Source organism: Denticeps clupeoides, chromosome 1 (genome assembly GCF_900700375.1).
Source record: "Denticeps clupeoides chromosome 1, fDenClu1.1, whole genome shotgun sequence".
NCBI lineage: Eukaryota > Metazoa > Chordata > Actinopteri > Clupeiformes > Denticipitidae > Denticeps > Denticeps clupeoides.
In genome coordinates, this window is record NC_041707.1 from 19902148 (window position 1) to 19915853 (window position 13706).

Below are 13706 nucleotides of genomic sequence, written 5' to 3' on the forward strand. Positions count from 1 at the left end.
GTGTGCAAGTACATCTGTCTAGCCACGTGCCAGGAGGGCCCAACCACTGCCTGGTCGGGTTGGTGCCAACGCCCCATGATCTTCTCACCCTCGATTCATCACCTAACGCTGTGTTCACCAGTGTCTGCATGTGTATAAATCTGCTGCATGTGTCTTGTATTTGCTAAAAGTCAAAGTCAAAGTAAACTTTATTGTCATCTCCCTTTATAAAGTACACGGAGAGGAGATTACGAAGCTTTGGAGATTCACAGATTCACAAGGGACATTGTGGACATTGTTGGCTGACCCATAAAATGGTGCAGGTCGAGACAAACTAGGCAGAAGAGTAGCAGCAGTGAGTGTATGTGGTATATGTTATGCTATGACAGTAATGGCAGTGATATGAAATTATATGATGACCATAACATAGCAGCATTGTGTGAGGTAGTAAGAGATTAAAGATTAAAGCGTAGGGTGTAATACTTCAATTAAAATGTGCAGAGTGCAGTATGTGAAGGGTGTGAAAGTGGTGTCTTCTTTTTTTGTATCCTGGATTATGAATAAACAGATTGTTGTCCAATCGTGACTTATGATGGTTGTCATGAAAATGTGGTTTGTCTTATATACTGTTCATTGTGTGACGTCGCAGGATGGGTTTAGGTTTCATATGAATGTTATTTTTGACACCTTTCTTCATACTTCCATACATCCAGCGAGTTGGCGCGAATGTGGCGACGCCCGAGCACGTGACCGCGCACCCGCGCTCCTTTAAACGGAGCAGGAAGTGGCGAGGCGGCGTCGCGGCGGGGAAACCTGTCCACGCGTGGGTCCCGCTTATTAAATCCCGGGTCGCCGTGCTGGTGTTCAGGACGTCGTCGTCGCCGCCGGCGCCAGCGCGGCTGTGGACGCGTACAGGGGTGTAAAGTCGTGGCGGGAGCCCGCTCGTTAGCTAGCTAGCTAGCATTAGCGTGCTAGCCGTCCAACCGACAGGACACCGCCTACTGCGTCCAGGCGCCGGGAATGCCGCCGCCGCCCGACCGGAATACGTGGCTGCTGAGCGGCGCCACGGCCGCCGGGGTGGCCGCGCTGTACGTCCCCACGGTGCAGAGAGCGGTGCCCGGCGGAGACTCAGGTACGGCCGCGGGTCTCCAGGTCCAGAGCACGCACGTCATGGCGGGTTACTGATGCGCTCTCACGGGCTTTAACGGGACAAATGTCTCATGATGAGGAGTGGGGGTCCCACCAAATGATGCAACAGTGAAACGTTGGCCACGAGGCTGCAGTCTCTGTCATACTTACATTTACAGCATTTACCAGACGCCCTTATCCAGAGAGACTAACAGTAGTTACAGGGACAGTCCCCCCCTGGAGACACTCCGGGTTAAGTGTCCTGCTCAGGGACACAATGGTAGTAAGTGGGATTTGAACCTGGGTCTTCAGGTTTATAGGCAAGTGTGTTAACCACTTGGCTACTACCACCTTTCGCATTTTTGGGTAGTAGTCGCCTAGTGGGTATCCCACTACCCATTACCATTGTGTCCCTGAGCAAGACACCTGAGTGTCTCCAGGGGGGGACTGTCCCTGTAACTACTGATTGTAAGTCGCTCTGGATAAGGGCGTCTGGTAAATGCTGTAAATGTAAACACTGAAAAACGTGTTCAACTTGAACTTTGACTCATCAGTATGGTAGGAGACCATCGTATCGATAGTGTCACCAACAGAAGAATCACTATGTTCCCATATTGATAACCTTACAAATTATCGATCATCTAACTATATATTACATTACACATTACTGCATCATCAAAACTCTGATATACGGGTTCTGAGCCCAGTTTAAATGTTTTGCAGAAAACCAAGCAGCTGCAAGTGAGAACACTGGTAAACAAGGTGTACTGAAAAGTTGAGCTCAAGGTTCGAGCTATGCAGCCAAGTTGGCCATGCCAGGCTCATTCAGCTCGGGCCCTGGTTTTTGCCCAGACTGCTCCTGGAGCCTCGTCTCAGATGCCTGATTTGTACTTACATCCTCATATTTGCCAGAGCACCTAGTGGTTCTGCTAATCTTTTGGCCAAATACCAATCTCTTGGATAACCTAATGTGGTGGTGCTCGTGAGAGCAGAACTAGGTCAAATCTTTGGACCTCCTCTGGGGTACCTCATGACGTTTCTTGGTGGACCACCTTGGAATCGATATTCTCCTGGATGCTTCAGGATGTTCTTAAGAATAGGATAACTAGAAATGACCGATAAAGAGTCAATATAATAAATATAATAAAAAAACCCACTGTTTTCTATAGACTATAAACAGAAGATTAGCCTAAAACCATGGCCAGGTATTAATTTCTGCATAACATAATTAGGGGCGGGCACGTCATGTTTTTTCAGCAGAGTACTGAAGCTGAATTGGTTGTGTGTGGCTTCTGCATCTGCACCTGCCGGACTGGTTGGATCAGTCCGTTTAAGAAATGCAGCATTTAAGCTTGGCATTACCTTTAACAGTCTTAGATTATTTTTTATTATTGCCTTATTGTTGTTTACAATTAATGGAATCCACCCAGCTGACACTAACAGTAAACTTAAACTCTAGGATAATAAATGCAATATAAATAACAATTTAAAAAAGTTTAGTAATTCGGTGTGTTTCATTGCTTTCTGAAAAAAGGTCCGGGCCGGTTAAATTGCCAACCCTGGCTGTTTATCGCAACCCGTCTTTTGATGGCAATGTAGGACCTGGGTTACATTGTGCTCTCGTGGAAAGGCACATGAACCGTATTTTTTCGGGATGTGTCCTATACAAAAAGCCTGAGCTGAAATGCGGACTGGGTCGGGCTTATAGAAATGGGGAGAGGGTGAAAAGCGAGTAGCAACCCTGCTGTTTTTTTTTTTTTTTTTTTTGGAGGGGGTGGGCAGAAAAAAGGCCAGCCCTTGAGCGCAGTGCTGAGGGACGATGCAGGATGCTGTTCTGATAGCGCCAGCTGAACGCGAGGCAGAAATTCTCCAGGTCTCCGTCTTGCCGTCCTAATCCCTTTAGGTGTGCTGCGCCCCGAAGCCTGAGCAGGAGCCCCGCGGGAGCGCTGTTGTCTAGGAATGCGAGTGTGGAAATGACGGGGATTAACGGGGGGGGGGGAGGCTGGCGACGGTGCCAGGTGCTCTGCTATCACAAAGACACTTGGCTCTCGTCACCGCTGCCCCGTTTAGCGTTAAGACTGAATTTTTCACCCTCTGTCCCCACAGCGGTGACTCTCCTGGACCGGGCCTTGCTTTTCCCCTCCTCATGCGACAGCTGACAGAAAGGCAACACCAGCAACCTTGTACAACGTGATTGAGGACATGAAAGGGAAATCCACTTTTTACAAGTTTGGGTTCTATTGAGGAGCCAAGCAGCCTCATTTTGTTCAATTTGAGTTCACTGACATTCCAAAGGACTTATAAATGGAAATTGTTGCACGGAGAAGGACAAAAGTCAGAACAAGAGCAAGTGTCTACTCCTGAAAGTAATCCTGCTGCAAGCCGCAGCTCTTACCTGGCTGGTTCATCACCGTAATTCTGAAAAAGGGCGACGCTTTAAAGTATGACAATCACTCCGTCACGACGTATCATTTTAAGCTGCTGCCGTTTTTTTCTTTTTTCAAGGCTCATGTGATTGCTTAATTTTGGGATCAGAAACCAAAGTTTAGGAGATTTCACAGTGAATTACTTGCTGTTACAGATTTACTGCAATTCACTGAATGAGGTGTTGCATCAGAAAGCTTTCTGCATTTCTCAAACGTTTGGGGGTGCGGCTACAGAAATCACTTTCTTTAAACAAGGCCGTTCATCACAGAACACTTACGTATATGTGAGAATTAGATAGAGCTCATGCAAACATAGCTCTGACTAGTTTTTCACTTAAAATGTGTGCTTGGAATTTTTGTTAATTTGTTAATTTAATTCAAATGTATGTATGTAATGATAATACTGTGCTAAAATGGGACATTAATTAAACTAGGCAAATTCATGAAAACAGTGCACATACCTAGCCATATATTTGCTTTTTTTTTTTTTTTTTTTATTGTGAAGTTGGCTATTTAAAAAAATCAGCCCCATTTATGAACGGTGTAGACTGAAATCCGATTTATTCATCTGTGTGTGTGCTGAACAGACTTTTTAGTGGGTGCTTTGCCCAGTAGAGGGCACAGTCACCGACTGACTTTATCCTGCAGTTGAAGTCATGCAGATCACCTGCTTACTGCCAGAACAGTAAATGGTCAAAAAGTGTACAAACACATGTCTGGTTTTGATAAAGGAAAAAAGCGGCGTCCCGTCAGTCATCAACCGCTACTTGATGTCAGGGGCATGCTAGGCCTGCCACAGAACCCTGCAGGGTCGTCAGTCATCTGTGTGTTCTCTCTGTCGTTCGGGGTAGAGCAGGAGTGTGGAAGGGAAGAATTGGGGTGATGAGGGATGGTGGGTGCAGGAGACTTGAGCGACTGGGACAGGGGAACAACCAAAGGCTTTCAAAGATCAGAGCACGAGGAGAGCATTCTCTCTGTGAGCTGTGTGTGTGTGTGTGTGTGTGTGTGTGGCTTTGCATAGTTGAGTGGGGATTTGAAGGGCTGCGTGTGTGTGAGGTGCAACAGCCTTGGCTTTTGGCAGTGGTGTATACAATTTTGTGTGTGTGTGTGTGTCAGAAAGTGATGCACTGCACTGGGGATAGTACAATACAGCGTATGTGTTTGTGTGTGTGTGTGTGTGTCTACACTAGGGATCTGGGGAGCAGCGCTAGATGGAAGAGAATGAGCGTGTCACTTAGGAAATGTCACACTGGGAAGATTTGCAGGTTTTGATCCGGGCAAATTAATGCAAAACCCCAGTGCAAGTATTTGATTTGGGAAAACTTTGGGAGCAGACTTGTCTCTTAATAATAATTATTGGGTTTACATTAATTTCCCTCTCTGTTTTCTACCACAGGAGAGCTGATCACCGCGGCTTGTGAGCTGGGGGTAAGCATTAGCCGTATTGTTTAATCAATTCACTCATTAACTCTTATAAGCATTAAGGAAGTTTAATTAAGCATGGGCCGAAAGCAGATTAATTTACTTTCCAGGCTACAGGTTTTTTTTCTCTCCTGTCTCTTCCTTTCTGTACACTTATTTCATCTTAGTTGGAGCTAGAGAATGCTATAATTTGCAACCCCGTTTTTCAAATCCAATTAAAGTCAATGGTAAGGCGATGGCTTTTGTGACGATGCCTTATGTATGGTATAAGGCTTATTATACTTGGCCCCTCTTCCTTTTTGTGTGTGTGCGCGCGTGTAAGCCGCGAAGAATGAACTAAATCGGGTTAACAGTTATAATAAGTTTTATTATTTAATAAAGTTTATTACGCCGCCGTTATCCTTTTAGGGAGGCTGTGGCGGTGTCACTATGCCAGTAATCCCCTCCCTCTGTCCGTGTGGCCTGCCTGCCTGTCAGGCGTCCCCAGGGTTCGAGGGGTTCTCTCCGGCCGGCCAGCCCTTCCCTCCAGCTCCCAAGAGCCCCGTCTTTTTTCTCCTTTTAAAGTCCCTGAGGTTCCACTGCTCCCTGTTGCCCTTTAGCTGGGTGCTTTATGTGTGTCCCGACCCCACCCAGCCACACACCTCTTTTATGCAATTATTTATTAAATACGTCCTTACCTCATCTATCACCCATTACATAGGCCTCTGTCCACACAGTCATGCACGTGTATACACACACACACACACACACACAAGCTTTTTCCATCGCTCTCACCTTGTTGGCACTGTAGTACGTGTCCAGGGTGACCTTACCATCTGTTTGCCATACTGTCTTCATTCTTCCTTCTGTCTCGGGCACCTCCCTGTTCACCCTGAGTCTCTTCTGCACTCTCTCTCTCTCTCTCTCTCGTTCTGTCTTATTTTCTTTCATCCTTTACCTACATTGTGATGTTCAGCCCTAGACTAGACTTCCTGCAATATTTTTTGTAAGTGTAAGATCCACAGAGCAACATTGCAGAAGATAGACAAGTTCCTCATTTTTTTACTTTGTGTGTAGTATAAAATCAGTATAAATTATGAAGGGTTTCAACTTGCAATGATACATCTCTGTTTATCCTTTCTTTATTATAATCACCTACCATTACTAGTCTCAGACACTTCTGCAATTCTGCCTCTCTCTCTTTCTCTCTCTGTGCTTGGCTGCAGTAAAGCCTCCTCTGATAATGACCATTTAGAGGGTCAGACAGGCATCCCCTCCTGAGCAGATCAGAGGAGAAATCGCTCTCTTACACAGTCCATCTCCCCCAGCTCTCAGAAACACACACACTCTCAGTATTGAGGCCAGCCTTTGCTCTCAGTCTCCCCCTGTGCTCTGCGACTGGCCTTGCCCGTGTATGTTATCAGTACGGGAGGAATGAGACAGCCTTTAATAGCTCAGCCCCTTATCACTCCTGAGAGGACTTAGCCGCTAATTGCTATGATGGCTGGGGATCCCAGGGCGAGCTGGTGGGGAGGAGATGGGACACTGGGCTCTGAGGCATTTTTTTTTTTCCTGTTAGAGGGGATGTGGTGGTATGAATTTGGAGCTGGAAGACTGTGTGTGAGGGAACTATGCCGCCAGGGGATGGGCATGGTGCTGAAGGAGGTGTGAGGGCTGTCCTTGGAAAGGAATAAGAAAGGATGAGGTGCTGTAGGACCGTGGAAGAGTCAGTGTGTGACCTGGTCACACAGCGCCATGCTAAGCTACTCTTGGTACTCCTGTGGTCCTCTCACCTCCTTGGCGGCCATGCCAGGGCACTGCCCTCGTTAGAGAGATGTAATTAAAATGAAGATCGTCTCGGCCCCATTCTTTTTCTTCTCTCTCATCATTTCCCAGTTGTTCCCCCTCTATCATCCTCTGACCAATATCACTTTTCATTTGCATAACTTTTTTTTTTTTTTCTTTCTCATATCACAAGCACCATAAACCAAACATCAGGACCAGGCCTTTTGTCCTTTTGTCTTTGAAGTCAGTTGAAATACACAAAGACGAATCAAAGAGTACAGTTACAGTTATAACCTGGTAATTTGTGCGGCTGTGAAGGTGATCCAAGATTCAGGGGGGGGAACTCACGCACTCTTTCACTCTTAGGTGGCCCATCCTCCTGGGTATCCCTTGTTCACGCTGCTGTCTTCACTGGCTCTCTCTCTGTTGCCGTCCCTTTCACCCGCTCATGCTGTTAACCTCATTTGTGCCCTCTTGGCGGCTCTGGCCAGTGGGATGCTCTGCTATACTGTCTGCAGGTAAGACTCTAAAGCACGTGTCAAACTTGGCCACATCCCACCCACATTTGCTCTGATGACAACAAAACGACAAATCCCATAATGCAATGCTGACATAGTGCTGGTGCTTTGGTGACTTTGACAGCTTGGGAAAACGAATTTTGAGCTGCTTTACAGCTCATTTGCAGTCAAATGGAAACTTCTCCTCTACAGATTCAGCTGCAGTTTTAAGATCGCATTTGGCAAGGCAAATGAAGCACTGCATTATGGGATCTGTAGTTTATCAATGCTTCATATCAGGCCATAATAATAGATCTATATAAAGTGATCTCGCCAGAAGTGGCTTGTGGTCTGTGAGTTGACACCTCTCTAAGGGCGCTAATTTTGCAACATTTTGAGCAAAAGTGCTAATTGTAACATCTTATAGACATGACTGGTGTATTTGGGATAAAAACCAACACAAAACAATGTGAAGCAGAATCTGAAAGAAACAAAATGTTATCAGATTCTAACCGTTTCATCCAAAAATGTTCCACAATGCTTCAAAACACAAACAACTGCTGACTTAATCTAAGCTAAACGAGAAATAGGCTCTTCAATAGCGTAGTCACACCCAGACTCGTCCAAATTATAGGTTAATCATTGGCTTGTTTTACTCTTAAGACTTATTTGTAAAAAATAAATCAAATTATATAAAATACATTTCCCAAACATACACAATATATTATATTAAAATGGTCTCGTTGTGTAGAGTGACACAACAAAATGTGTCCTCTGCTTTTAACCATCACCCTTGGTGAGCAGTGGCAGCCATGACAGGCGCCCGGGGAGCAGTGTTTGGGGACGGTGCTTTCCTCAGTGGCACCTTGGGATTCGAGAACTGTGCCTTTTACAACAATGCAGCTAATTTATGTTCTTTTTTTTGTGTATGCTAACTAGAGTCCTGCTGCAAACACATTTAACCTAGTCATAACAGACCAATGAAATTACCGAACAGGTCATAGTGGACCAATGAAATCTCACTCACACTCTGATCAGCCATTTTGCACCTCGTGCACACACCCTCATCATGGAAAGATATGACGAAATGCATATGAAGTTAAAAGTGATCAGTCTGGCTGTGGAAGAAGGAAATAGAGCTGTTGCACTTAAGCACCAATGAATTCATGGTGAGGCAGCAGGATGAAGAACTGAGGCAAGAAAAGCTGACGACCTGAAAATTTTCTTGAAGACTGGGTGAACACAGAGAATTCACTGTGTTTTCACCAAGAAAGTGTATGATTACGTAATTGCACACCTTCAGGCTGTTCAGACAATTTTTTTAAAGCACTGTTCTGAAAAAAGCGGTATGTATGTAGGATATTAACAGGCATTTATTCAATTAAAAGTTAAACATCTTTTCTGAAACATCTTGCTCCATTAATATCTCATGTTTCAACTGGGATACCTGCGGCTAATAGTGAAGTGCAGCTTATTTATGTACAATTGTACATAAATTGTACAAGTGCGCCCTATAGTCTGGAATTTACGGTACCTGTGCTTTATTCATTGCTTTAGCGATGTTCATCAGGTTTCTGACAGTTCTACTTGGTGGTAAATTCAAACGTGGATGGATGTGGAATTGATGTTGAGATCACCTCCCACGTTTTTGCACACTAACCAGGTGAACTTTGCACTTTGTGCAATTTTGAACACCTCGCACTGCACCTCGTATACTCCGAGCCTCCAGTACTGCTCGCCTGGTCCCTTCATCTCTGAAGGTAAAAGGAAAACATTCATCTAGACTCTTCTCTGTCTTGGCCCCTCGGTGGTGGAATGAACTCTCCCTTGAGGTCAGAACAGCTCAGTCACTGAGCACCTTCAAACGACAGCTCAAGACCTTCCTCTTTAAAGAATATTTAGATTAAATTGTAATTTTCTTGTTGTCGAACTTGTGTACAGAATCTACAACAGAGTGAATAAAATAGATGTATTCATTGTTGGGGTCCTAGTGAACCGGAATTGATCTCTTCATCGATGGTAACTTAAGCACGTTGTAAGTCGCACTGGATAAGGGCGTCTGCCAAATGCCGTAAATGTAAATGAAAGTACTGATGCGCTTTGCGCAGACGTCTGAAAATATCTTTACGCTTAACAAATTCTTCATGGTGTGCCGCCTTTTACTTAATGCAGGTAGGAAAATACAGCCCTAAGAGTTGTTCTGTGTTTTTGTGGTAAGTAGATGAGACTGTGAGCTGAATTCCTGGAGTGGAAGCACTGCCAGCAACACACATTTTAGTTATGTTAGAACCTTCTTAGTGCACAGTCAACCTTTTTACCCTTCATGTTCACACGCCTCAGCATCATCCACATATAGATCAGCAACCCTAAAAGGTGTAGTCATTCAATAAAAAAAAAAAAAAGAAGTTTGATTTAGTTGCATGACTGCCCTATTGAGGCCACTAGCCATCAGGCGCAGTTGATTCAAATTTTTGTTGTGTCTTTGGCTGGGCATTGGTTTGTAATTAGAGATGTCCAACTGTGACCATAAATGGTGATGTCTTCTTTTTTTTTTTTTTTAGACTGCATTTTTCTTGAAACTAAAATAAGTCTTTAAGGGTTTCCATCCAAATGTGCATCTTAGCACAGGTTGTAAATTACGGAAGAAATGTCTAGAAATAATAGATATAAATGGAAGACTTTCAAAAGTGGATTTTTGTTTTTTTTTGTGAACTTTAAATCTTGCGCAATTTTCCTCCGCCTTGTATTTAGACGGTATCTTATATTAGCATGAAAAAGGCTCATTTCTCATGGTTTGATTAAGGTCAGAGTAGCAACTGTAGCTTGGAATGAGAGTGGTGCCATCCCGGGGACATTTGGACTGCGGTTACATGTAAAACGCAACCCCTGCCTTTAATCCTTCAAGGATTTAGATCCAATTTTGGATTATAGAAAGTAAAAAGTCATTACCCGTGCCCCCTGTCCCCCTTAGCTGATGGGCACTGAGGATTTCAGAGGACACACACTCATACACTCACACCGTTTAAGCTCTTAAGTGTGTGAGTATGTAATCTATGTTTTCAATTTAAAACATAAGCATAATAGGTTTTATCGTTATCTGTCTGGAACTAGGCTAGGCTCTGGACATCTTTTTCCCCTGGTCTGCTCACAACCAAACCACAAGCTGGCAGAATTGGAATGCCATGACATGAAAGGGGTTGTCTTTCTGGAGGGGGCGGGTTTGATAGCTTCCGGCACAGTCTGGGACCCCCTTTGGTGTTGGCACTGGAATCCTCAGGTGCCCAGGCCATAGCCAGCGGGATGGCTGAAGCAGCATACCACACCCCAGTAGGGGCACTACCGGACAGGCCTGTCCCCAGACTGCCACCCTGCCACTGCATGCCAGCGATGACCAGCCTGTGTCTCTCACACTTTGCACAATTTGAAGCAATTTCAGTGCAAAATATTATTCCATTTAAAAGGGAAGTTACAGAGCAAATGCATAGGATTCTTTTTTAATAAATTGTACAGGGAACGAGTTTGGTTCACATATTCTACTGGATTCCTCAGAAATAACTTTGTCCCGTTATTTTTTTTTCTGATATTTTCAAGGTACTTTTTCTCCCCAAATTCACAATTTGCAGAAACCTCAAATTTGTCAGGATGACAAATGCTAGCCTTTGATGTTTCTAACTAAATTAGCTGGACAGATTGCTGTGTGTAATATAGAGGAATGTGAGTTGATAGGCTTGGAAGACTTTTTTTTTTTTTTTCTCTTTCAGAACTGAGTCGCCCGACTTTCAAACACTCAAGCTCTCAGCCTTCCTTTGATTTGTCAATTACTGAACACTTGGCTAGATCACATGATTTGATGGCCAAATTGCATGTCTCATTATGTTTTCACACTAGTGCTTGACAAGCCTTTGAGGATGGCTATACAACAATAATGATAATTATTGATTGAATTGCTCTTGAAAGTTCTCCAAGGCGTAATGTTTTTAGCTTCATGACTGCTCATGAACCTTATGTCCTGGAGACCAGTACATGAACCCGTGTGTGAGGTGTCGCCACGGACCATCACAGAGATGAACCCATACACCTTCTTGTATTACAATACATCAGAGACCCATGTTTAACATAAAGAAATTACAATCGTACAAATGTTTCTTGATATATTTGGATAAGTCACGCTTTTCCAGAGATATGCCTAAAAATACCAAAAAAGTTCAATAGTATAGTTTGATTAATTTGCACTCAATTTCTTTTGCCTGGTTATAAATTGAAGAAAATGTTCAATTTGTTACATCACTAGTTTCACATAAAAATATTTTGGTTGTTTAACCAGATGTAATGTGTTTGTATCAGTATATCTAAACTGGTAGTGGGCTCTTGCAGATACATTTCAGCAGCCATCTAATGCTGTGGTGCAGTGAATGATGATGCAACTTGCACAGTTTTATGTGCCACTGTATGTAGTGGCACGTTATTGCATAGAACACAGTCACTACTGAATGGTGGCATCAGAACGAATGGAACAGAACGTGACCTATAAACATCACTCAGCACCTTTTTAATATCCTTTCTATATCCTATTCTACGATTACATAACCTCTAGTGAGCTGCCGCCCTTCCCCTGTCACAGCCCCTCCCACCAGCCCCCATGGACCTGTGAAGGGGCACACCTCCCATGCGCAGGCTGACCCTGTTGTGTGCCGACCAGCTGAGGCCACAGCTGGCTGGGCTCCAGACTCCACCTGTCCTGTGTGTCCCACAACCCTTATAAGGGCATCTACCATATGGTCCTGACAGAGCTATTCTCCGTAGAACTTGTTCCCTTTTTGCTGCCTCCCCACAGAACACTCAGGTGGACGGGAGAGTGAGAAAAATTCATGGTTGCTGAAGTTTCTGGGTCCCTGTGCATGACTATTATGTATAATTCAGATATTTTTTAATAATAGAATATAGATCGCATGCTAATGCAGTAAAAACTAAAAATAAATAAATATTAATGTATGAAATAAAAAAAAATTACAGTATTAATTTTCATATCTTAATATCTTTTTGCGTTCAGATTTTCCTGATTTCCCCACGTTCTTAATTTTTTTCATGTCCCTTGATTATTACGAGCATTATGTACAACAGGCTGCTGTGTCTGTCCCCATCATAACTAAGGCCTCCCTCAGAACTCCTTGGGGAATGGTGCCTAACAGATGGCTAATGAAGATGTCATTTTCCTCATTACTCTGTTCAAAATGGGGAAACAGAGGGCATTTAAGTGCTATGGTTAGCAGTTTAATTTCCACCCGCCTGTGGGCCTGAGATTGTGTCTGCGGAGTCGGACATCAATATTAAACTTAAAATAATCTTTCGGTCTCCACAGGCATTTCCTAATAGCAGTCACCATGCAGAAAGAAATCAGACTGCCAAATTACCCCTCGCCATGGAATTAGTTAATGGAACCTATATGGGTACATTTATGTATCAGCAGTTAAAGTTAATGGCTTTGTTCAACTAATAACAGTAGGATAAAATGATGTGATTTTTTTTTTTCCACATGCACTGGTATGTGTGGATAGATGGGCAATTAAGGCGGGAAATTGTCACGTTAGTAGCTGTTCTTGTTTGAGAGGATTGGATGGGAGTCATTCGTTTTTGACAGTCTGCCAACAGCTTTCTCATATATGAGGGTTGGGACAGTCAGACCAAGACCATCATGCTGTCGTTGCTGGGAATTTTGGAGGGAAATATTTCAAAAATCACTTTTTTTTTTTTTTTTTTTACAAAATTATTAGATTATGCATTTAACATGCAATGGACCACTTTTTTATTTTCAGAGTCTCCCTAAGAAATGTGATTTCACTGAGATGAAGTTGTGGAACCACATTAAAAAGATGCCATGGCATTGATTGGCACCATTATCTGGTCAGATTCTGTTGGAAGGGGCAAGGCTGTAAGTTTGGGGAAGCATCCCTGTAAATTTATTTTGTTATGCACAGAGTATTATATCCTATGCCATACCACCACTGGGGCAGTGGTGGCCTAGTGGTTAAGGAAGCGGCCCCGTAATCTGAAGGTTGCTGGTTCGAATCCCGATCTGCTAAGGTACCACTGAGGAGCCACTGAGCAAAGCACCGTCCCCACACACTGCTCCCCGGGCGCCTGTCATGGCTGCCCACTGCTCACTCAGGGTGATGGGTTAAATGCAGAGGACAAATTTCACTGTGTGCACTGTGTGCTGAGCTGCTGTCTATCACGTGTGACAATCACTTCACTTTCACTTTTTTTCCCACTTTCATTAGAGGAATATACCAGTGGGAAATCTCCTTGGTTTATCATGTATGCAGAAAATTGTCAATAGTTATTGTTTGCAAATTAGATGCAGAGCCGAATTGTACGCAGATACTGAATATGAGGCTCTGTGAAGGATGTCAGAGTCCATATTAGCACACAAACATAGATAAACACTAGCTGGTTTCATTTACATTATGCAGAATATATTTTTATCATTGTT

The 13706-nt window shown here is 43.8% G+C and overlaps 1 protein-coding gene across 2 annotated transcripts in view; it reads left to right on the forward strand.

The window, feature by feature from the left end:
• Positions 1-759: 759 nt before the first annotated feature.
• Positions 760-13706, forward strand: part of tmem260 (transmembrane protein 260) — a 29235-nt gene continuing 16288 nt past the window's right edge. Inside the window, exons 1-4 of one of the 2 annotated variants that reach the window (XM_028996531.1) lie at positions 984-1111; positions 3214-3548; positions 4930-4961; positions 7086-7237. In XM_028996531.1, the coding sequence (XP_028852364.1) occupies positions 7215-7237 (23 nt within the window). In that variant the 5' untranslated portion in view covers positions 984-1111; positions 3214-3548; positions 4930-4961; positions 7086-7214. Of the gene's footprint in view, positions 1112-3213; positions 3549-4929; positions 4962-7085; positions 7238-13706 lie in introns of both variants that reach the window. The other variant, XM_028996522.1, reaches the window with a different exon arrangement.